Source organism: Pleuronectes platessa, chromosome 9 (assembly GCF_947347685.1).
Source record: "Pleuronectes platessa chromosome 9, fPlePla1.1, whole genome shotgun sequence".
Taxonomy (NCBI): domain Eukaryota; kingdom Metazoa; phylum Chordata; class Actinopteri; order Pleuronectiformes; family Pleuronectidae; genus Pleuronectes; species Pleuronectes platessa.
Window position 1 is genome coordinate 23,059,133 of NC_070634.1, and position 20,022 is coordinate 23,079,154.

General features: G+C 45.7%; 1 protein-coding gene across 1 annotated transcript in view; it reads right to left on the bottom strand.

Annotated features, from left to right (window-relative positions):
• The window catches only part of LOC128448225 (dynein axonemal heavy chain 12), a 29,386-nt gene that overhangs the window by 2,157 nt on the left and 7,207 nt on the right, over nt 1-20,022 (bottom strand). The window contains exons 9-71 of the mRNA XM_053430794.1: nt 19,049-19,183; nt 18,793-18,927; nt 18,594-18,654; nt 17,424-17,613; nt 17,253-17,319; nt 17,005-17,163; nt 16,696-16,888; nt 16,216-16,404; nt 15,942-16,095; nt 15,754-15,845; nt 15,490-15,668; nt 15,265-15,400; nt 15,029-15,154; nt 14,785-14,919; nt 14,210-14,403; nt 13,886-14,114; nt 13,586-13,771; nt 13,293-13,493; nt 12,962-13,156; nt 12,744-12,865; nt 12,371-12,653; nt 12,151-12,264; nt 11,832-11,988; nt 11,528-11,700; nt 11,284-11,436; nt 10,945-11,184; nt 10,596-10,841; nt 10,356-10,475; nt 10,128-10,237; nt 9,842-10,022; nt 9,587-9,727; nt 9,395-9,478; nt 9,092-9,280; nt 8,831-8,950; nt 8,480-8,668; nt 8,204-8,355; nt 7,928-8,066; nt 7,655-7,821; nt 7,314-7,569; nt 6,596-6,892; nt 6,271-6,449; nt 5,957-6,149; nt 5,678-5,839; nt 5,396-5,590; nt 5,123-5,256; nt 4,869-5,031; nt 4,678-4,758; nt 4,395-4,571; nt 4,161-4,292; nt 3,989-4,078; nt 3,744-3,884; nt 3,394-3,635; nt 3,131-3,278; nt 2,853-2,998; nt 2,540-2,754; nt 2,236-2,428; nt 1,962-2,154; nt 1,683-1,855; nt 1,269-1,409; nt 997-1,155; nt 595-890; nt 257-510; nt 24-161 (exon numbers count right to left, since the gene is read on the bottom strand). Coding sequence (XP_053286769.1) covers nt 24-161; nt 257-510; nt 595-890; nt 997-1,155; nt 1,269-1,409; nt 1,683-1,855; nt 1,962-2,154; nt 2,236-2,428; nt 2,540-2,754; nt 2,853-2,998; nt 3,131-3,278; nt 3,394-3,635; nt 3,744-3,884; nt 3,989-4,078; nt 4,161-4,292; nt 4,395-4,571; nt 4,678-4,758; nt 4,869-5,031; nt 5,123-5,256; nt 5,396-5,590; nt 5,678-5,839; nt 5,957-6,149; nt 6,271-6,449; nt 6,596-6,892; nt 7,314-7,569; nt 7,655-7,821; nt 7,928-8,066; nt 8,204-8,355; nt 8,480-8,668; nt 8,831-8,950; nt 9,092-9,280; nt 9,395-9,478; nt 9,587-9,727; nt 9,842-10,022; nt 10,128-10,237; nt 10,356-10,475; nt 10,596-10,841; nt 10,945-11,184; nt 11,284-11,436; nt 11,528-11,700; nt 11,832-11,988; nt 12,151-12,264; nt 12,371-12,653; nt 12,744-12,865; nt 12,962-13,156; nt 13,293-13,493; nt 13,586-13,771; nt 13,886-14,114; nt 14,210-14,403; nt 14,785-14,919; nt 15,029-15,154; nt 15,265-15,400; nt 15,490-15,668; nt 15,754-15,845; nt 15,942-16,095; nt 16,216-16,404; nt 16,696-16,888; nt 17,005-17,163; nt 17,253-17,319; nt 17,424-17,613; nt 18,594-18,654; nt 18,793-18,927; nt 19,049-19,183 — 10,534 coding nt within the window. The remainder of the gene's footprint in view (nt 1-23; nt 162-256; nt 511-594; nt 891-996; nt 1,156-1,268; nt 1,410-1,682; nt 1,856-1,961; nt 2,155-2,235; nt 2,429-2,539; nt 2,755-2,852; nt 2,999-3,130; nt 3,279-3,393; nt 3,636-3,743; nt 3,885-3,988; nt 4,079-4,160; nt 4,293-4,394; nt 4,572-4,677; nt 4,759-4,868; nt 5,032-5,122; nt 5,257-5,395; nt 5,591-5,677; nt 5,840-5,956; nt 6,150-6,270; nt 6,450-6,595; nt 6,893-7,313; nt 7,570-7,654; nt 7,822-7,927; nt 8,067-8,203; nt 8,356-8,479; nt 8,669-8,830; nt 8,951-9,091; nt 9,281-9,394; nt 9,479-9,586; nt 9,728-9,841; nt 10,023-10,127; nt 10,238-10,355; nt 10,476-10,595; nt 10,842-10,944; nt 11,185-11,283; nt 11,437-11,527; nt 11,701-11,831; nt 11,989-12,150; nt 12,265-12,370; nt 12,654-12,743; nt 12,866-12,961; nt 13,157-13,292; nt 13,494-13,585; nt 13,772-13,885; nt 14,115-14,209; nt 14,404-14,784; nt 14,920-15,028; nt 15,155-15,264; nt 15,401-15,489; nt 15,669-15,753; nt 15,846-15,941; nt 16,096-16,215; nt 16,405-16,695; nt 16,889-17,004; nt 17,164-17,252; nt 17,320-17,423; nt 17,614-18,593; nt 18,655-18,792; nt 18,928-19,048; nt 19,184-20,022) is intronic.

Sequence of the window (20,022 nt, forward strand, 5' to 3'; positions counted from 1 at the left end):
AAAAAAAAGGACCCTCAGCTCACCTGGTGCTTCTCGGTATCGTTGAAGAACTCGGGGTCAGAAAGAGGATCCGTCAAGTAGGACTGAAGCAGGTTGAGCTTCAGTCCTGTAGGAGGCTCGTTCGTCATCTTCACTCCATTCTGCAGGATGGTCACTGGAAACTGAAAGCAGACACAAGGTGTTTCTTCAGGACTCCACTCAGATGAGATCTCTGTATTGCTTCCTAACGTTCAGAATGCAATGCACAGTGCTTTACCTTGGGTGAAGGGTAGCTCGTGAGCCACAGGCGGAAGTCAGGATTGCAAGTTGACTCACTGAAGGCCTCGCAGATTTTCTCCAGGGAGGACATCCAGGAAACCGCCAGATGGCAATTCTGTAAACACACCCACGCCCCCTCCTTCATGGCGGTGGAGATCATCTTAGCCGCGATGGGGCCCTGGCCCTGACCCAGAGAGATGCACTGGAACCTGGCCCCATCCATTCCCTTCTGAGTGGCAAACTTAATTAAGCCTGTTGAGAGATTTTCAGTTTTAGCATTAAAATGAAAGCATCATGATATAGTTATGACATTAACTTTGGTGAAGTCCGACTTACTGGCCATGGGATCGGCTCCGGGGGACAACACAAACACCAGCGGGATGGTGGCGTTGGAGTCCAGGTAACTCTTACTCAGGTCGAAGGGAGGTGGTTGCACGTATTTCTTCCCCAGCTCTCCGGCCACATACTTGGTCACAGTCGGCACCATCTTGTCGGGACGGAGACACCGAACAATGATCATTTTCTGCAGGCCGTTGAGTCGATCACACCACGGTGCAGGCGGGGGGGTGTTGTGAGGCTCTTTGCTGTCGTAAAGAGTCTTGAAGTCCCCTGGAGACTTGATGAAGGCGTCACTGTGGAGTAAAGAAAGCCAAGTTTAACCCAGGTGGTCAGACGTCATTCATAATAAACTAAAGGACGAAGATAACAAATGAAAAAGAAAGGCTCTGCGCTCTGTACCTTAGTCCCTGTAGTCCTGGCAGCTCACTGGCTCGAAGTATCTCATCCCAGCTTTTGTCCTGGAGCCAGCTGGGGTCGGGGTTGGGGACGGTCGTCTGCAGCCCGACTCCACCAGTCAGCAGGAACATGAAGTCCGAGTACTCAATGTTCTTCTTTTCCCTGAATGCAAATATCAATATGAGACGTCACGTATTTTATTTTCATAGGAGAATCTGGTGTAATTCTGAAATAAAATCTCGACCAGTGTGTCCCGCGGGATCGTGAACACTTACAGTTGTATGTTGGCGCAGAGGAGGAAGGAGAAGAGGAGCTTGTCCTTCTCAAACAGGGAGCGACACACGTTGCAGTACAGGTTGTAGGTGAAGTGGTTGACCAGGATCTTCAGCCTCTTGGGCAGATCGTTAGACTTTGCACTGATGGAGGAAACACACAACACAAAGAGTTGGAGAGGAGGTAATAGTTAACATCCGATTTCAGAGTTTGTCCTCTGTTGATATTTAAAATTTAGCTTGATCTCTGGTGAATGAGTAAAGGGCTCAGTCAGATATTCTGACAGTACAATAAACCTATTCTATTTGTTACCTGTTACGTATCTACATGGCACATCCGTGTGATTTTAAGCTTGTGTTAACAGAACATAGAGCAGAGTTGCTCTCGATGCACGAAGCTGTGTGTGATTCACCCACCTGTCTTTGATGGATTTGCCGTAGAGGTTGACGAACCAGTTCAGGGAGTACTGGTACATGGGGTCGATGTTGGTCAGATCGGCCATGCTGAAGAACAGCACAGAGGAATGCTTGGCAATGTCTCGGTAACCCTCCCTGGACGTCGCAATCTCGATCTCTGTCTTCTCTGCGATCTGGGTGGAAACAGTTCAATGTCAGATTACCAGCTACATATATGTCGTATGTATGTGAATGTAGAATAACACATTCCAGAGTTCGTGTTTTGCCTGTGGTCCGCACCTTCTGTTTATTGGAGATTTCTTCGGACATGACCTTGGCAGAGTCCAGAATCTGAATGGCACTCTCATCCTCCAGGATGTTTCCCTTAGAAGACTGCAGCGTCTCCAGGATCTGATCCTCGATCTCCTTCAGCTGCCTCTTATTGTCAGCCGACTGCAGGATCAGAGCGTTCCTCGCCTTCTCCAGCTCGGGCCTGTGGGTTCAGAAAAACATCAGTCAGATGCAAAGCTCTGCCGACGTGACAAGTAAGTCTTTCAGGCAAATAAAGACGTACCTCTCCTTGGCCACCACGATGCCCAGCAGCTGGTCCTCCAAGCCCTCTGGGGTGATCATGAAATTCAGCAGGGAAACCTTGGTGGACAGCTCCGGTAGGTAGTGAGGGTTCCTCAGCTTCGTGGTGATGTAGAAAAAGAAGTTGGGTGAGTACTCAATCACGCTGTCCCCCAGCTTGATGCAATCCACACCACCTGTGAGAAAGAAAAAGGATTTAACTTTCATTGACTTCAATTAAATGTGATTTCAAACAATGTACACTTTGTCAGATGAGTCTCTTAGAAGCCAAATCCCATTCCCAGCACCTTGCTTGAAGGTCTGTTTGAGCAGCAGTGGCTCCAGTGACGGGTCCAGCTCCTCTCCAACATTTTCCAGCAGCGCGGGAGTTCCAAACTGAATGCAGTTCTCCAAGGTCCTCATGTAGTCCTCATCCGTCAGCTTGATCACACTTAGGTCGTTGTCTTTCTCGGAGTTCTTCACCCACCGGTTGGCCTGGCCCTGAGGGTCAATCATCAAGGGCCTGCAATAACACATGAAAGAAAAAACACATCTTAGTTTGAACTGTTTTAGCCCAAACCTGAAGATGTGGATTTAATACTTCAACAAGAACCAACTCACCATCGGCGTGAAGTACTGACGATGACGCCGTTGTCGATGGAGAAGGAGTCACTGGGGAGACCTGCGATGTTCCAGGCCCTGATCTTGATGGGATCTCCCAGGGTCTGACTGAGAGAGAAGTCATCTGATGACGGAATGTTCTTGGACTAGAGAGAGTTTGAGATGAAAGTAAAATATAAGATAAGGAACAATTCAAATGTGCAATCATCTCACTCAAATGGCGTGTTCGTTCAAATAGAGTTATACTAAAAGAGCTACATGACAAACGGAGGTTATACCTGGCAGAGCTCGGTCCACGTCTTGGTGCAGTCCTGCCTGAAGCCGGCGGTAAAAGCCCCGAGGTAGGCGATGACCCCAGCAGAGATGAGAACATCTCCAGTCAGGTTGTCGTATGTGTTCTGCAGGTTATCTGCTGCCTCGGACCACCTGGACAGATCAAGAGTGTCGGCACAGATTCCAGTCCCTCGAATCAAATTCCCATCATATCAAACTAACTACAATGGCCCTGCCCATAAAAATGTATTTTTCCTTGCATCCTCACCTGGTTTTCTCTCCACCCAGACCACCGATGAGTTTCTCAGCCCTCTCCAGCTTCTTGGCACACAGATCCACTTGGATCTCCAGCTGAGCCTTCTCCTCCGTTTTATCCTCAAAGGTTTTCGTGAGATCAGCCAAGCGGTCCTCGACCTCCTTCAGCTGGCCTCTCTTCTCATCCAGCAGGGCCATGGTGGCCGACAGCGACCCCTCTGCCTCTGCCAGGCTGGCCTTCTTTGGAGCCACAAGCTAAATTCACAGAGAACGATCAAGTGTTAATGCAAACATACGTAACCATTCATTTGTTATCAGGACACATTAAAGAGAAAGGTCTGTGCAAATACAGAAACACTGCACCTTCGCCACCCTGTCGTACACCTCCATTGCTTTTATCCACTTGCACAACCCCTCTGCTGCAGAAGAAGCCTTTGCCACTTTAGCTGCATCAAAGCCGGACTGAGTCATGTACTCATTACGGATCTGTAGCATCACAGCCGCCTGCGATGAAGAGATAAGCGGAGTTGGTCAGAACAGAACATGAAAATATAATTACATTGATTATAGATCATATTTAACAGGGATGTAGTTTTTCTGACACTCACAGGAATGTTGTCTTTGTCATACTCCCTCAGATCTCGTAGGAAGTTCATGTCTCCCAGAAGCTTCTTGCTTGGACCCCAGTAATCAAAAATCTAGAAAATAAAATGAGACATGTTAAAATTATTTTGTTATGAGTAGTTTAGAAAAATGGGATATTTCAGACATAAATCTGACCATTTTCCCACTCCCAGATGGATCCGGTATTCTGTCCGGCTTCGATTCCATCATCACACACACGGCTGCCATCACCAGCTTCACCCCTGGGGGGGGATTCTTCATCGACTTCACGATCGTGACATCGGAGGGCTGAAATGAAAAGAAGCATCAACTTTAGCATTAAAAAACGCTCTATGCATCAGCAGCTGTCTGAACTGCACCAGCTAAACGTGTGGTCGAAGGGGTTCTTACTTTCAAAGTGTTCAGGGCCGCGACCGAAGCTTTCAGGGCGGGGATGGCCTCGGCCAAGTCGCTCTCACAATCATCCTTCAGAGCCTGAGCTGTGTTGGCTTTAATGGTCGCCGCCTCCTCATCAACACGGACCACTTTGCTTTTGGCCTCTACCTCCACAGACTCCTTCTCAATCACCTGTAAGTGGTCATATTCAGCATTGTAACATGATATCATCAGATATTTACATTTCGCGTATAATCTCGGTGAATTTTGCGGCTAAATAAAGATGCGATTTCTTCACCTTCATCATTTTGGCGTTCTCTATCTTTGCCACTTCCAGCTTCGGCTGCAGGTCCACCAGCTCCTTCTTCATCGCACCCACCTACAAGGAGACATTGTTCTCATCAGGTTTGACAAAGGCGTGCGCAACATCTTGAAATGAAAATAAAAAGGACAATAAAACAACACAGTTAAAAGTGGTGCTGCATTTACCTGAGACTCAGCGAAGGCCAGTTTATCCAGACCGTTGATATATCTCTGTTTGGCCCCCATGACAGCCTGTCGCTTCTGAGTGAGGAGCTGACGGAAAGCCGCGAGCAGCTCCAGGTAGGAAGTTGGCGTCACATAATTATGACGGCCAAGCTCAGAGAGGAACCTGCACAGGAATCAACAGTGTGAAGTTCAGTGCGTCTAATTTACCTTTAACTCTCATTTAAGTCTGATCTCTAACAAACCACATGTCTTACCTGGTTGAGAGCTGTATGGCCGAGGTGTGGAAGGATTTGCAGATGGGGATGACTTCCTGCCTCTCGCCCTCACTCATCCCCACTGACTCCAGGAAGGAGTTGGCCACGCGCTCCAGAGCCTCCTCGGGCCACGGCTGTCAGGGCAGAGAGGAGAAGATTCAGAGTGGGAAAAAACACAGACGATGCAAACACAGACTTACGGACACCGATAGGAACAGGGTCTACGATGAACCTCCAGTCACATCTCATAATCCACTCCTGGCTATGTAGTACCTGGAACCAGTCGATGGTGCAGCAGTTGATGAGCGATGGAAACTGGCGGAGGCGAGTTCGAAAGGCATCTCCAATGGGACTGAAGGCCAAGACAATGTGCAGGTTCTCTTTGCAGCGGGACACGAAGAACGCAAATAGGGCCAGAGGGCTCAACTCTAGCTTCTTATTCCCACCCTCGGCAAGGGGACGCAGCGTCTAGAGAAAGGGAGATGAAGAACGTGAGCAAGTGAGTTATGTCAAATATAAATGGACCTCTACTCTTTAAGGGCTATTACAACCTACCTCGATAATCTCTTGCTTCTCGTCCATGGCAAACATATTTGGCACCTCTCCTGTGTTCAGGACACTGTCCAAGTCCTCCAGAAAAGCCTCTTCCTTGATCTGAGTGTCAGTTAGCAGGAACACCGTCTTCTGCCCCTTGAGCCCAGCATTTTTCAGCAGCATCTGGATTACAAGGACATTTCGTGTTGAAGCTCTTCACAGTTGTATCACACAGAGAGGTCAGAACAGTGTGAAACTGATGAGAATAAAAGGACACTTTTCAAAACAATTGACGCTCACCTTGAGATCATCCCTCCAATCCGCTATGCTGTAGTTCTTTGTGATCTCAGGCTGGAACAGGGTCATGTGGGCCATGGACCCAGCCAGGCGTGTGATGGACTGACGCCCGCTGCCTCCCACTCCCACGAGCAAGGCATTGCCTCCTGGCTGCTTCAGCACGCGGCTGATGCGAGACAGATGCTCCAGGAGGTAGCTATATAAAACAGAATTTTTTTTAAAGGTACAATTCACATGCAAACTGACTTGAAAATTAATAAACTGATCTGTTTCACATAACAATCAAGTCGATGAACAGCCCAAGACCAACGTCTTACCGGAAGATGACGAGGTTCATGTGGTTCTTGTGCGTCTGGTTGTACTCGCTGAGACACGACACCACCACCTGACTGAAGTCCTCCATCGAGGGCACCTCAGAGTACATGCGCTCATCATCCTCCAGGTCAGGCTGCATGTAGTCACCAAACATAAGGTTGCTCATGTCCTCCTCAACCAGCTGAAAACATTTGATGCCACGGATTAGAGTCAGTTTTGTAAAAGTAAAGCACAAATAAAGTTATAAATGTCACGGCATCCTTCATCCACAAACCTGGTAAAACACAGTAACCGTAAAGCACATGAACAACACAAAGTGTAACTTACTTCACTTCCTTGCTTCAGGTTATCAAACACCTCAACAAAATTCTCGCTGAAGTGGTCGTTGAGGATGCTGATCATCAGCTGGTAGAGCCAAGCTCGATCTTTGTCGTCCACCAGACGGTCGTAGTAGACCCGAAAGACCTCGTGGACGAACAAGCTTATCATGGTGTTTTTGTTCTTCAGAGACTCTTTCCTCAGCAGCAGGCAGCCTTGGATGACGCGTGAGAAGTCCCGCAGGTTGAACGTGTAGTGAGACTTGGCTGGAGTTGGAAGCAGGTTCTCCATGGCTTTCTTATACACCTTTGGGAGATTAAAAGTAATGCATACGGTCAGAAAATTAAAGACAAGCTTTTAACAAAGGTGTTCACACGATGCTAAAGTTCCAGTGAGTAGAATTTAGTGACATCTAGTGGTGAAGGGTCATATTGCAGCTGGCCCCTCACCTCACCCTCCCCTTCCAAACATGATAGAGAACCTACGATAGCCTTCAGCTGTCAGAAAAACTAAAAAGGTGTATAGTTTGTCCAGTTTGGGCTACTGTCAAAAACATGGCTGCCTCCATATACAGGATCCGCTCCTGATATAATTAAATAGTATTTAAATATAAAGGAACCATTCTAGGGTAAAGAAAACAACAATTCGTACAATTTATATAAAACACACTATTGAAAACATCACCCTTTCACCTAAATCTGAACAATGAACCTCTAAGCTCACTCACCTCCATGGTAGCCGTCACTATTTTGGTGCCAACACTGAAACAGTCAGACGGGAATTCGTTGTTTTTCAGATAGAAGGACATCACATTGGAGAAGATGCGAACCATGGTGTCATCGCTGAAGGCGTTGATGCCGAAAATGTTGAAGTGTCGCAGGAAGCGAGCCGTCACCGCGTTCCTCCCGCCACCAGGGGGGCCCATAGCGCATAAGAGCTGGAGGTCGACGAGCGAGATTTTGGTGGTTTCCTTCAGATCGTACCTAACGGAGCATAACAGGCGTAAAATGAACAATGGTTTGGAGCAACAAAAACCGAAACTGGTCACTAATGGTGGATGGTTCATACCAGTTTTTGTGATCCATGTACTGCCGAAGAAGCTCCACAGGAGGCTGCGCTCCAAACTGCTCCAGAGCAGGCATGCTCATGTCATCCACAAAGATCACACACTTCTTTCCCACCGGGGGCCCGTACACTCCCTTCTTCCTCTTGTCCAACCTGGACATGATGATATGCTGGACACACACAAACAATGAGGGTTAGAAAGTTATCAACTCATATAAATTTCTAGTCGTCATCAAAACAATCTTTCAAGTAACCTTCTTCCATCAAAATGCTCACCTGGGTTTGGTTCGCGCTTGTCCGGGCTGAAAAGTTGACGAAGAAGGGTACAAAGCGATCTCTGTCCAGGTGGTTCATCAGTTTCTCCTTCACATACACTGACTTCCCGGTACCGGTAGGACCAACAAACAGGGAGGGTCTGAGCAGAGACATGTTAAAATGCAAATATTAGATTAAATCAATTCAGGTTAAAATGAAATGAGATAGTATATTCGGCACAGATATATTCATAACTATTGATATTAATGAAGCACCATTGATAGCGACAGTACTTACACTCCATTGGTGATGCAGTGGTCCATAAGGTAGGTGTAACGAGCCGTGTCGATGGTGGGAACGATGATGTCTTGCACTTTGGTCATTTTGTCCCCCAGCTCGATGTTCCTGATGGTGTCATTCCAATGAACCCAGCGACCTTTTCTTTTGAACTGAATTAGAGATAAGTGGTTGTTATTTGTTGTGCGAGTGAACAGAGGCAACTATACTTGTACGACTCCTGTTTGAAATGTTGTTTAAAATACTTCAAACACTGATAAACACATCTGAAAATACCTCATAGAAGTAGTCATAGACCGTGCCCTCCGCATCCATTGGACACTCCCATTTCCCCACAGCTTCCGGGACTGGGAATTCCTCAGATTTTCCTGAGATGATCGTCATTAAGAACTCGCTGAAAACCCCTTGGCTGTCTGTATCACAGCTGCCGCCCACTGACCACGTCATGGAGAAGGTAAAAGCAGCCTGGGGTCGCAAAGAATGAGAGAAGTGGAGGTGTCACACAAAAAAAATACAACTTCCACAAAAACAATAAAACCTTTGCATGGGTGTTTACAAGGTGCAATTCCTTCCAACGCAAGTGTTTTGTTTAAGGTTATGAGATGATGAATGATTGAGATCTTTTACCATGATCCAGGTGCGAATGTGTTCATCCGCAGAATCACTGTCGATGGGCTCAGTGAGCAGCATCTCAAACAGTCGACACAAGGACACCACAGTGTTGCTGTCGCTGGTGGGAACAACCTCCTGGAAACACAAACATTATCAGGCATGAGAGAACGTTTCTTATACACATGTAAATAAAAGTAAACGTGGCAACTGTGAGTTTGAGCTCGATCTTCTGCAGATATTTGTGTCTGGATGGTTTGGGGGCCTGGGGTCCCTCACCCTGCAGAGTTTGCGCAGCGTCCTGTGGGCAGGCGGCACGAGCCAATGGAAGAGCTCCATCATCAGCGAGCGGTTGTCCTCGCTCTGCAGAATTTCTGGAAGCGTGTTTATCCAGGAGATGACTAAAGGCTCCCAGCCCAACTGAGATGGCTCCATGTAGATCATACCACACCGACTGACCGTGGCAGGCTGCAGTGACACAAACAAGATCAAATTAGATCGGATAAGACAACAGAGCCAAACTGGGCTTCACGTTTTTGATTCTGTAGCGATGCACCAGCAGCTGTTGAGCTTCTAACTTACTGAGGCCTGTGATAGATCCATTGCCTCAAATATTAGATTCATCTGATTGGACATCTGGATGATCTCGCCACTCATCAGGCACAACTGTGGAGGAAGAGCAAAGCAATATAAAATGTTAGTCGTACCGTGAAAACAAATGAGAATCTAAGAAATAATAAATGGTCTTAATGGTTTCACGATGTCTTTCTTTACCTTCTTGTTGTCATCCAGCACAGTGTTCATGCTCTCAATCCACAGTGTATCTATGGGGCCGTCAAACACCACCCACTTGCGGTCCGGTGTCTCGGATGCTGAGAACTCACGGAACGTGTTGGCCACAATCCCGTCCGTCCACTTGAAGTGAGAGAGAAGACGAAAAAGGGAAAAGTTTACGAGAAGGAAAGGGAGGATCACACCAATACTGTAAAAACCAGAGAATCAAGTGGATCCAAGGCACAGGCCAACTACCTCATGGGAAACTGGGTCAAACTGTCCAAAGAGCTGCCCCATGGTGATGGCCTTTGGGTTCACTGTCCTGAAGATGACTTTCTCCTCCTCGCACCCTCTCTTATTCATGAGAGTCAGAGTGTCAGCGAGCACGTGCAGCACTTTGGTCTTTCCGGCAAAGGGCTCTCCCACCAGCATGAATCTGAAATGTGAAAAAGGAACCTTTTAATGCAAAATTGTGTTTCGGGAAACAAGCTCGGTACAATGTCAAAAATGTTGTACTGTGAGAAAGTGAAATGTAACATACCCGTGCCTGACGATCATCATCTCATAGGTCTGAATCATCTTCGTTAAGAAGAAGTCTGTTTGCTGTAGGTTGTGTTTCTCACAACAATCTCCAGCAGCCTCCAGGAACAGCTGCAAAAGGTACATAAAAACATTTGAATATACAACACAACATAAAAACACACACACACATACAGTAGGTGTATTTAAACCTAGTACAGAAGAATGCGTAATGACGGATGCATCTGACCTTATAGTCCGCCTCGGGTAGGGTGATACCGGGGAACAAGTCACTGAGGATGCCGTTGAAGAGCGGAATATCATGGGCAAGAAACTTGGGCTCATTAACATCCTTGATGGACCTGAGGAGCTGAGCGACAAGACATGAAAATGAAAGGGTCAGAAACAGCCGAGAAACCAACAAACCCCCCAAAAAAGTGTCCAAATAGGAAACAGTGTCAAATGTTGAGACAATGCATGGATTCAATACCAGTATGTCCTCGTTCTCATCCGGAAAGTTCAGCTTGAGGTTTCCTGCAGCCACGAGCACGGCTTTGACAGCTCTCATACCATAATCATAATGGAACTGGGACGAGAGCTGCTCCGAACAGAGCCTGTAGGTCATCACTATCTTCACCGACAGTGGTTTGGCATTGAGGAAGCCGTATGAGTACAGGGAGATCTCTGCAATCAGGGCGTAGTTGGGGACCATCATGGCGACCGTTCGGAACAACACCTGCAAGCAGAAGAGACCGAAATGTTGGTCAGTTGCACATTTCCTGAATATAGAGTTCATAATTTGATGTCTGGTAGAATGTTGATTATCCGTGGTGACAGACCTTGAGATTGTCCGGGAGCTCTGAACGTCCTGCATAGCCAGGGTTCATCGTGATGGACACAAAGCAGTTGGGGTTGAGCTTGAGTATGGTACCCTCAAAGTCAAACTCCTCCAGGTTCTGCCCAACAGCCCTCTGGATGGAGAGAACCTGCTGGGCCACCACAGACAGCACCTCCAGCTCGATACGGTTGAACTCATCAAAGCAGGCCCACGCACCAGATGAGGCGAGACCCTTGAAAAACTGGGAGATATCGCAGAAACGGAATCATGTTAAACAACCTTTCCAATTCGTAACAATGCCATCATGATTATGAATCTACCGTTTGCTCCTGATATTTACTTTTCCCATAGCAATGTAATCCAGACCGTCCGAACAGTTGAAGACCACGCACTGCACGGCGAGAGCTTTGGCGAGATCTTTGGTGGTTTCGGTCTTTCCTGTTCCTGCCGGACCCTCGGGTGCACCGCCCAAATTCAGGAAGAAAGCTCCGATCTGAGACAAAGGTAAGGCATGGGATTTAACACTCAATGCTGGAAGTGGGCATGTGCTCACATACAAGGAGATTATTTGTTTGGCGTTTTACCAGCGTTCGGTAGCATCTGTCCGTCAGAGGGGTGATGACCAGACGGGGTGAGTTCCCCAAGTACTCGTAGGCATATTTCACGTCACAGTTGATGATGCGAACACGAACGTTATCGTTATTCCAGTAGTAACGCAACTGGGCGAGCCACTGGAAGTCCGTTTCATTCGATACTCCTGTTAAAATATGGTCAATGGAAATTAGTTTGTGGAGTAGTTATCTGGTTGCGGTTTCTGGGCGCCATTGTGGGGTGCTGAAGCAAAATTCTTTAAAACTCATCAGCTCTGAATGTTGTGCTGTGAGGTACCTTTCTCGATCAGCTCCATGACCACATCCCGGGCGTGGACATCGATCGTGACCAGTGCTCCCAACGTGGTCCGAGTTTGTTTGGGCAGTTTCCCTCGCACCAGCTGCACGACATCTGTCAGCTGCACCTGGAGCTGCTCGTAGTACTCCTTCAAAGCCTACATGGATCACAATCACCGTTACTGTCTCATCTGCATTGTGACACTATTAAGGCACCATGATAATCTAGAGAACAGGCTATCAAATGCCATTGCTCCTACGCTACAAAGGATTTTTCAGAAAATGAAATTTTGCTGTAAACTTCAGGCATAAAAACATACATTTTTGAAGATGGCCTCATGCACTTCCGTAGTCCAGAAAATCTGGGAGGTTGCGAGCACCACCTGACCAGGCCACTCCTTCACCCACTGGTTCCGCTCGGTGTCAGCATAGGCCTGTTAATCAACCACGTGTTTAGCATGTTTAGCACTCAGCTGTTCGCTCACTATTACAGTCGACAAATCAAGATATTGTGTAAGGTAAGGAGAACAGGGATCTCACCAGTCTGGACTGGGCCACTTGGTCCCTGACACTTTGAATCATCATATCCTCCACCTGCAACAACCACTTCTCCACAGCTCCTTTGGCATCTGACGTGGAAATATTCCGGATTAGCTGCACACGCTCCCCCTCACTGCTGTACATTGCCTGGATATCCAGATTGGAAAGGAAGTCCAGCTTGGAGATGCCCTCAAAGCACTTCTTGAGATGGGGCTGCACTCGCAGAGGGTCCTTGGTCTCAGACAGGATCTCCAGCATTTCATCGTTGGACAGAAAGAAGAACCTGGATGCGACATGGATAACAATCAAATCTAATCTGTGACATGAACAAAGATTTGGATGAGAGGAAACAATGCAGAAACATTTTGTTTACCGTGGGAAGAAGAGACGTTTCTTCTCCAGATAGGCATTCAGTCCTTTCATGATGACTTCCAGGAGGTTGTTGGACTCAATCAGTTTGTCTAACAAACCAGGCAGTGAAGTTGCTGGCAAAACCTTTCATAAAAAAAAATCAGAGGTTAGCTAAAGCTTTGTATCTTAGCTAAAGCTTTTTTCCGTTAAATGATCATTAACAACGGTTTTGACAAGTACCTTAGAATTCTTAACGCAGTGCTTCATGATTTCTTTCCAGGATTTGTCCACAATTTTAAAAAGTTTTCCCTCCTTTGGAATCTGCTGCATGATGTCCTCAGAGGAGAAGATGGGCTCCAGGTAAAGCCACGAGCTCTGTACCTTCAGCCACTCGTCCAGGGTCTCCTGGATGTGAAGCAGGCCTGTCTCCCATTCCTGAGGGTAAAAAAAAACAAGAGTTCAAGGACTGAATACACAGCAGGTGAATTCAAAACACCCCCCAGGTTGAACCCTGATGCAAGTTGAGCCTTTGTTTAGTATCTATGTACATTCCCTAAAACATTATACGAACCTTGATCTCCTCCTCAATGGGCTTAATGAAAGGCGAGCCCCTCATCGTCTGAGTCTTCACAATCTGGTCGTCTAGCGTTGTCTGAATATCATCCCAGCAAACCAGGATGGATATTCCCGTCTCCCTGTACGGCTGGTGGTTGAAAGAAATGTCGTCCCAAACAATTGACATGGCTTGCACCGCCTTCTCCAAGGAGAATTCCTGTTGAGACACAAATAGTGTGAGCAGAGTCAACACGTAGATACACTATTGAGGTTTTAACAAAATGACAGGAAAGCTTCAACAGTCCTTACTTTGGTAGCAGCAGCACTGATGACCTCAAACTTCGCCAGGCAAGGACCCAGGTTCTGTTTGAGGACGTTGCGTAGCTTCGTGCGAGGGTCGGGGGTGAGGTCGCTCCCAAAGATTTCTGACATCTGCTTCCAGTGGCGGCCTCTGATGCCTGGATTGCACAGGATGGTCACCAAGGGGATGTGCTCCTGTTGACACAAGCAGAGTCCACTGATTATTATGGCATCAGGACTTCAAGACACGGGATTCGATTCACTGCAAGACTTGATGACATCAATGAGCCGCTAAGTTTAATACAATACCTTGAACAGTTTGATCTGCGCCAATACAGTGGAGCAGAAAAGTTCCGTGGGAGACTCCTGCTGCTTCGGTTGTGGATGAGCCTTCTTGTTCTTCTTCTCGGCCTCTTGCTTGAGCTCTCTCTGTTTCTTCTGGAACTTCTTCAGCATCTTGTAGATCTCCCTGTAGAACTCATCCATCTCTACCTCCATGCTCTGCCCATCGAGCTCTGTGAAGATTCCATCCATCCAGCTGTACACAAAGAGGATAACAGGTTATCAGGGTATATCTATAAATGTATACATATATATATATATACAAACACATGTATAAAACTGAAAATAAACCTTTTCTCCGTGTTCTGCCACTTCTGTGCAAGCTCAAACAGCCTGTGGTACGTTGTAATGTTCTCTCTCATGATATCAAGCTCCGGGAAAGTTATGAGTTCCAATTCATAGACGGCCTCCTCCTTGTTAAGGGAGTCGATATTCCTCTCAGTGTCGTGGAGAAGTTCCCGAACCTTCAGCACATCGGTGATATACTACCAAACAAAAAAGGACAAGGCAGTTAATTATTTATACAAACAACATAAAGAGAACACAAACTAAATTGAATAAATTAATGAAAAGTTTCTGACCCCCCAACAACTAAATAGAATAAAACAAAGTGGCAAAATGGAACATTTCAAATTATTTTCATTCATTTTATTTTCATCGTCATTTGTGTCCCCTCCAGTAATTTCAGGCCTTGTTATTTAATTTTTTTAATGTGCTTTTTTGGGGATAGAGTAAGATGAGAAGATCCAGCAGCATATTTATAGTACAGATATGAGAGTGATATATTTAACGCAAGACAGCTAATATGTGTATATCCCAAAATGTTTATCTAATGAGGTGATCTAAAAGTATTTATGATTCTGTACCTCAATCGTCTGGTCCAGCTCGGAATAATATTGGATGTCGTCGACTCTGATTTCCAGCTTCCGCAGCTTTGTGGATATCGCCTGTCTTTTGGAAAACATCTCTTCCACTCCTTTCTGCTTGGACGTGAAGAGGATCTGGAAAATAACAGAGAGGCCCAGAATTAGGTCATCCTCAGAAGAAAGCATAAAAAAAAATCAAGAGCATCTGTGATATCAGTTTAAAGGCCGACACACGGGCACTTACATCCTCATTGAGTTCTAAGACGTGCTGGATTTTCTCTGGCCACCTTATGAGAATGCTATTAAGGACCAGATCCTCATTGTCAAAGATGGCGTAATCAAAGAGCATCATCATATTGAAGCGGGCGTCCTGTCAAAAAACAAAGTGGTAGGGATTAACTCTAATAGGGAATAACTCTAATCCCTATATTATCTTTTATTATAATTTGTACAAGTAGAATGTATCATTCGGTTACTCACATCAACTTTTTGTTCCAGTTGTGCAGCACCCTTTGTTTTAATGAAATCGATGAACTCGACCATCTGAGCTATGTCCTCTGTCGTCTTGGGTACAATCAGAGCTTTCTCTCTGATCTTTTCAAATTCAGAACAGATCCTTCGAACGGAAACAAAAAGTATTAAATATACGTCAAAATGTCGACGTTTAAAAACACAGAGTGAGGGTTTATTGTGAAAGTTACTCACTGTAGATTCTGCTTGCGGTAGTTGCTGAGCATCTTCTGTCGAAGTATCTCAGCATAGCTCTTGGCTTTGCCGGCGAGCCCGTTCCTCAGCTCCTCGCAGTTCAGATAGACCAGTGAAATGCTGACTTCTTTCGGCAAGCTCAGAATCTCATACTGCAGAACATGAAAGTTCTCTATCCGCTGTAAAAGGGCAGTGAAATGGAACATTGACAGCACGTCAGGTTTAGGTCCATATGCAGCATGAATTGGACATTTTATCTGTTACCTTGTTGTACTCATCAAAAGAGTGCTCCTCCTCCATGAACTTCTCCACATCCGCCTTTGCAGTTCCATTGACGAGCCAGTCGTACTTTTCAACTGCAAAATAAAGCAGCAGTTAGCACTGAAGTGACCTAAGATCAGGGGATGACCTCAATGATGGGGAGAATACTGGGGGAGACTATGAAACATTACCATAGGTGTTGAGATGTTTCTCAGGATCCTTCACATTCCTGCACACACACGCCTTTAATATATCTTGAGCCCAGGATTGGATGGGCGCAGGCACTTGAGCATCAACATATGAAGGCCTGTTGTCTCCCAGCCATGACTGGATCGTCGGGACTCTCTGTGGATCATTATCACACATTTCAGCTCTAGCTTAGCACACATGTATAACATCGGTAGCTCTAAACACAATAACATGACATCAAATTGTGTTTTGAGTGGCTATCACACGTGAGCTCACCTGCATTGTAGTTGTGATGGAATTGAGAATCCCCAAAACATATTCTTCCAGATCGTGTGAGGGGGGGTACATTTCGATCTTCTCATCATCAAAGGTCAAGGCCAGACTGAAGATGGGTAAGAGGTGTTCGTTTCTCGGCTCGAACAACTCGGCAAGCTCCTCCACGTTCCTCTGGAGCATGGCTTTCATCTTGGAGTTAACATGGGAAAGAAATCTCCATTAAGTCCAGATGCTTGATCAAAGAAACATACATTCAAAGAGCACAGCAGTCAAATCCTAATAATGGGTTGTTGGTCATCTGCTGTTTGTACAAATCTATCTCAATACAGCAGGCTATATATTTGCATTATTGACACTATGTGACGAGATCCATTTTACAATAGACTGAAAACTTTCTACGTTTCAATTCAAGGGAGTTGGCTTAAGATCCTTTAAATCGGACTCTTCTCAAATCGAAATCCAGCCTTGAATCAGCGTTACCTGGTTGGAGATGAGGGTGGAGGCACAGTTATAGAAGGATTCCAATGCATCTGTAATGTCATCCATGTATTCTTTCTTGGTAAGCAGGTGGATGACATTGTGATACCAGACTTTCATGACACGCTCCTCTGTTCTTCTACACCCCTCGGACATTTTTTCCTGTAGACTGCCATAGTTCACGGGTCCGGAATGCCTGAACCAGCAGAAGCCAAAAGGAAATCAGAAAATCTGAAAAACTTCCCATGACACATCCCAGTTACCTGCTTATTCTAGCTGATCCATTTTAGCATTCGTGTCGTCTTTTCTTACCGGCATCCGGGAAGATCGACCAGGACCAGCGTGAAAAATGTCATGTTCCCCAAATCCGAAATTGCTCGGAGGACCGGATGAGAAACGTGCAAGTTACTTTCCATCAACTGGCAGTTTCTGATAAACCTCTTGTGCCAATTGGGTGAGACAACAACAGCGCTGGAAAATAATTGGAAATGTATTTTACAAAAAGATGTGAAAATGCTACAACTGCTACTTGGTTCTTCTGTTTATTTCTGGACGCTCACCTTGCGCGAGGAGCTTCCTGCTCTTCTGAGCAAAGCGTCTTATCCGGATTCTTTATTGTCGAGTCAACTAATGGGGGGGGGATATGGCATAATGAGACATGATTCACTTGTACCTCGCACATATTCTCTACACACAGGCTGTAGCCTACATTAACAAACAATAGGCAATACCGTTGTGTGTGATCAGAGCAATGCTGAAGTTGTTGCAGAGTTCAGTGTAGAGCTCCTTCAGCTGTTTCTTTGACTGAGCGTTCTCTTTCAGCTGCTGTGGGATTCTGTCACCGACTGAGTCCAGCCACTCTCGTGGGATGGGAGCGACTGGGCACTTCTCCACTCGCTGCTTCAGGAGCTCATAGATCCTCTGTAAATGGGACCGAAATATAATAAGAGAGGCGTGATATACATAAAAGTATATATCAATCAATCAATCAATCAAATTTTATTTGTATAGCCCATATTCACAAATCACAATTCGTCTCATAGGGCTTTAACATGGTGTGACATCCTCTGTCCTTAACCCTCAGCAAGAGTAAGGAAAAACTACTAAAAACCCTTTTACAGGGTAAAAATACATAGAAACCTCAGAGAGAGCCACATGTGAGGGATCCCTCTCCCAGGACGGACAGAAGTGCAATAGATACCACATGATGAAAAATGGAGATGATGAGTTCACTTACAAAAAGAAAGAGTCGACTTACTGGAACACAACACTGAATGTTCTTTTCATGTTCTCTGCTCAGCTTTGACTTAGTTCAAGTTAGTGTGCAATGCTATGCAATTGTTTTTCCTTTACATCACTTGTAAATATAAGGACATAGGTGTAAATAAATAGAGACATACATACAAATAGATTTTATGAGATGAGAGATTAATGTCTCTTGGAAGGTCAAATTTAAAACTAAAAAGAAAAACTCACCCTTTCCTTCCCCCTCTCAGTACGCCACTGTTAAGCAAGTAGAGAATAAAGCGTTGTTATTAACCAATATTCAACATTTAATATTTATATATGAATTAATATTCACATTATGCATATGTAGTTAGGATCACTGTCATACAGGAGGTAAAAACGATGGCTCTGATTGCGCCCTCCCTAGCTGCATGGGCACTGATGCCTTGTTCCTTCTGGTCATTGCTTCAGCCTCCATTTCTTGAGACAACCTGCAATAATTCAATCAAAAAAGTGTGAACACAGTCTAAACACAGAAGCCAACACAATTATTTAACCGTCAAGATAGGAGTGGGGCACTGACAAAGAAAAAAATCCTACATGGCCTGCTGGTGCTCCTGTAGTTTTCCCTCTTTCAGTCGGCTTTTTTGAGTAAGTAACCAATTTTTTAGCACCTGCGTTGCTGCCTCCACCTGCTCGACCTCACTTAGCTGAGAAACATATGGCAAAGGGATACTGAAAAAAGCCAAAAGAGGAGGAGACAGAGTTTTAAGTTGGGTTATAGCTGTTGTACATTAAAGCTCGGTTGATTTCCACTTGGTGAGACAGCTGAACTGTCACTTTATTGTGGGGTACTGACAAAGACGAACTTACTAGGGGTCGAGGGGTACCCTCTTTTTTCTGAGCGGAAAGCTCCCAACCCGGGGATGGACTGGGTACTTTGGTGCCCCCTTCGGTTTAACTGTTTTAGAATCCTCAGCAAAGATAGTCCTCTTCGGCAGAAGCCCCCTGAAAAGAACCAGAAGAGGAGAGGAGAGAGTTTTAGGTCCGGTTAAACCAGGTTGATTTCCACTTGGTGAAGCAATTGAACTGTCACTTTGCTGTGGGGTACTGACAAAGACGAACTTACGATGTGTCGGGGTTTTGCTTCTGTTCGCTGAGCTGCAAGACCTCAACCAGGGGCAGATCCTGCTCCTTTGTGGTTCCCTTCGGATTAACTGATGTACTAACCTCAGCATTGAGAGACCTGTTTGGCAAAGGGACTCTGAAAAACAACAGAGGTGGAGGTGAAAGAGTTTCAGGTTGGGTTATGGCTATTGTACGTTAATGCGAGGTTGATTTCCACTTTGTGAGACAATTGAACTCTCACTTTACTGTGGGGGACTGACAATGACAAACTTACGATGTGTTTAGGGATTCCGTCTTCCTTCTGAGCTGAAAGACCTGAACCGCGGGAAGGACTGGGTCCTTCGGTGCCCCCTTCGATCTAACTGTTTTAGAAACCTCAGGAGAGAGAGTCCTACTTGACAAAGAAGCAGAGGAGGAGGGGAAAGAGATTTAGCTCGGGTTATGGCTGTTGAACGTTAGTGCTAGGTTGATTTCGACTTGGTGAGACGATTGAACGGTCACTTTACTGTGGGGTGCTGACAGAGACAAGCTTACGATGTGTCGAGGCTTTCCTTCTGATCTATGAGCTGCAAAACCCCAACGGTGGGCAGGACTGGGCCCTTCTGCAGAGCCCCTATATGCCGTGACATCTCATTCATCATCGTGGCACTAACTCTGTCAAAAAATGTTTTAATCAAATATGAGATAACAATTAAATAGGAAGAGTTTGAGACAGTGTTTGTGTTGAAAGTTCTTACAAGTTTTTGTAAGCTGCGATAGTCTCCAAATTTGGGAACTGTCGCAGATGATATGTCACTCTAAAAATGAATGTGAATCAAGAAGTTTTTTCTGAATTGAAGGAGCAAATCAAAGGTTAACTTTGAAGGGAAAGCTGGGTTGCTTGACTTTTGGCTCTAGAATGCCTTTGATTATAAGAAGCTTCCTTTGAACTTTAATTCAAGAGGCTGCCATGACATGACTGTATTCAAACCTTTG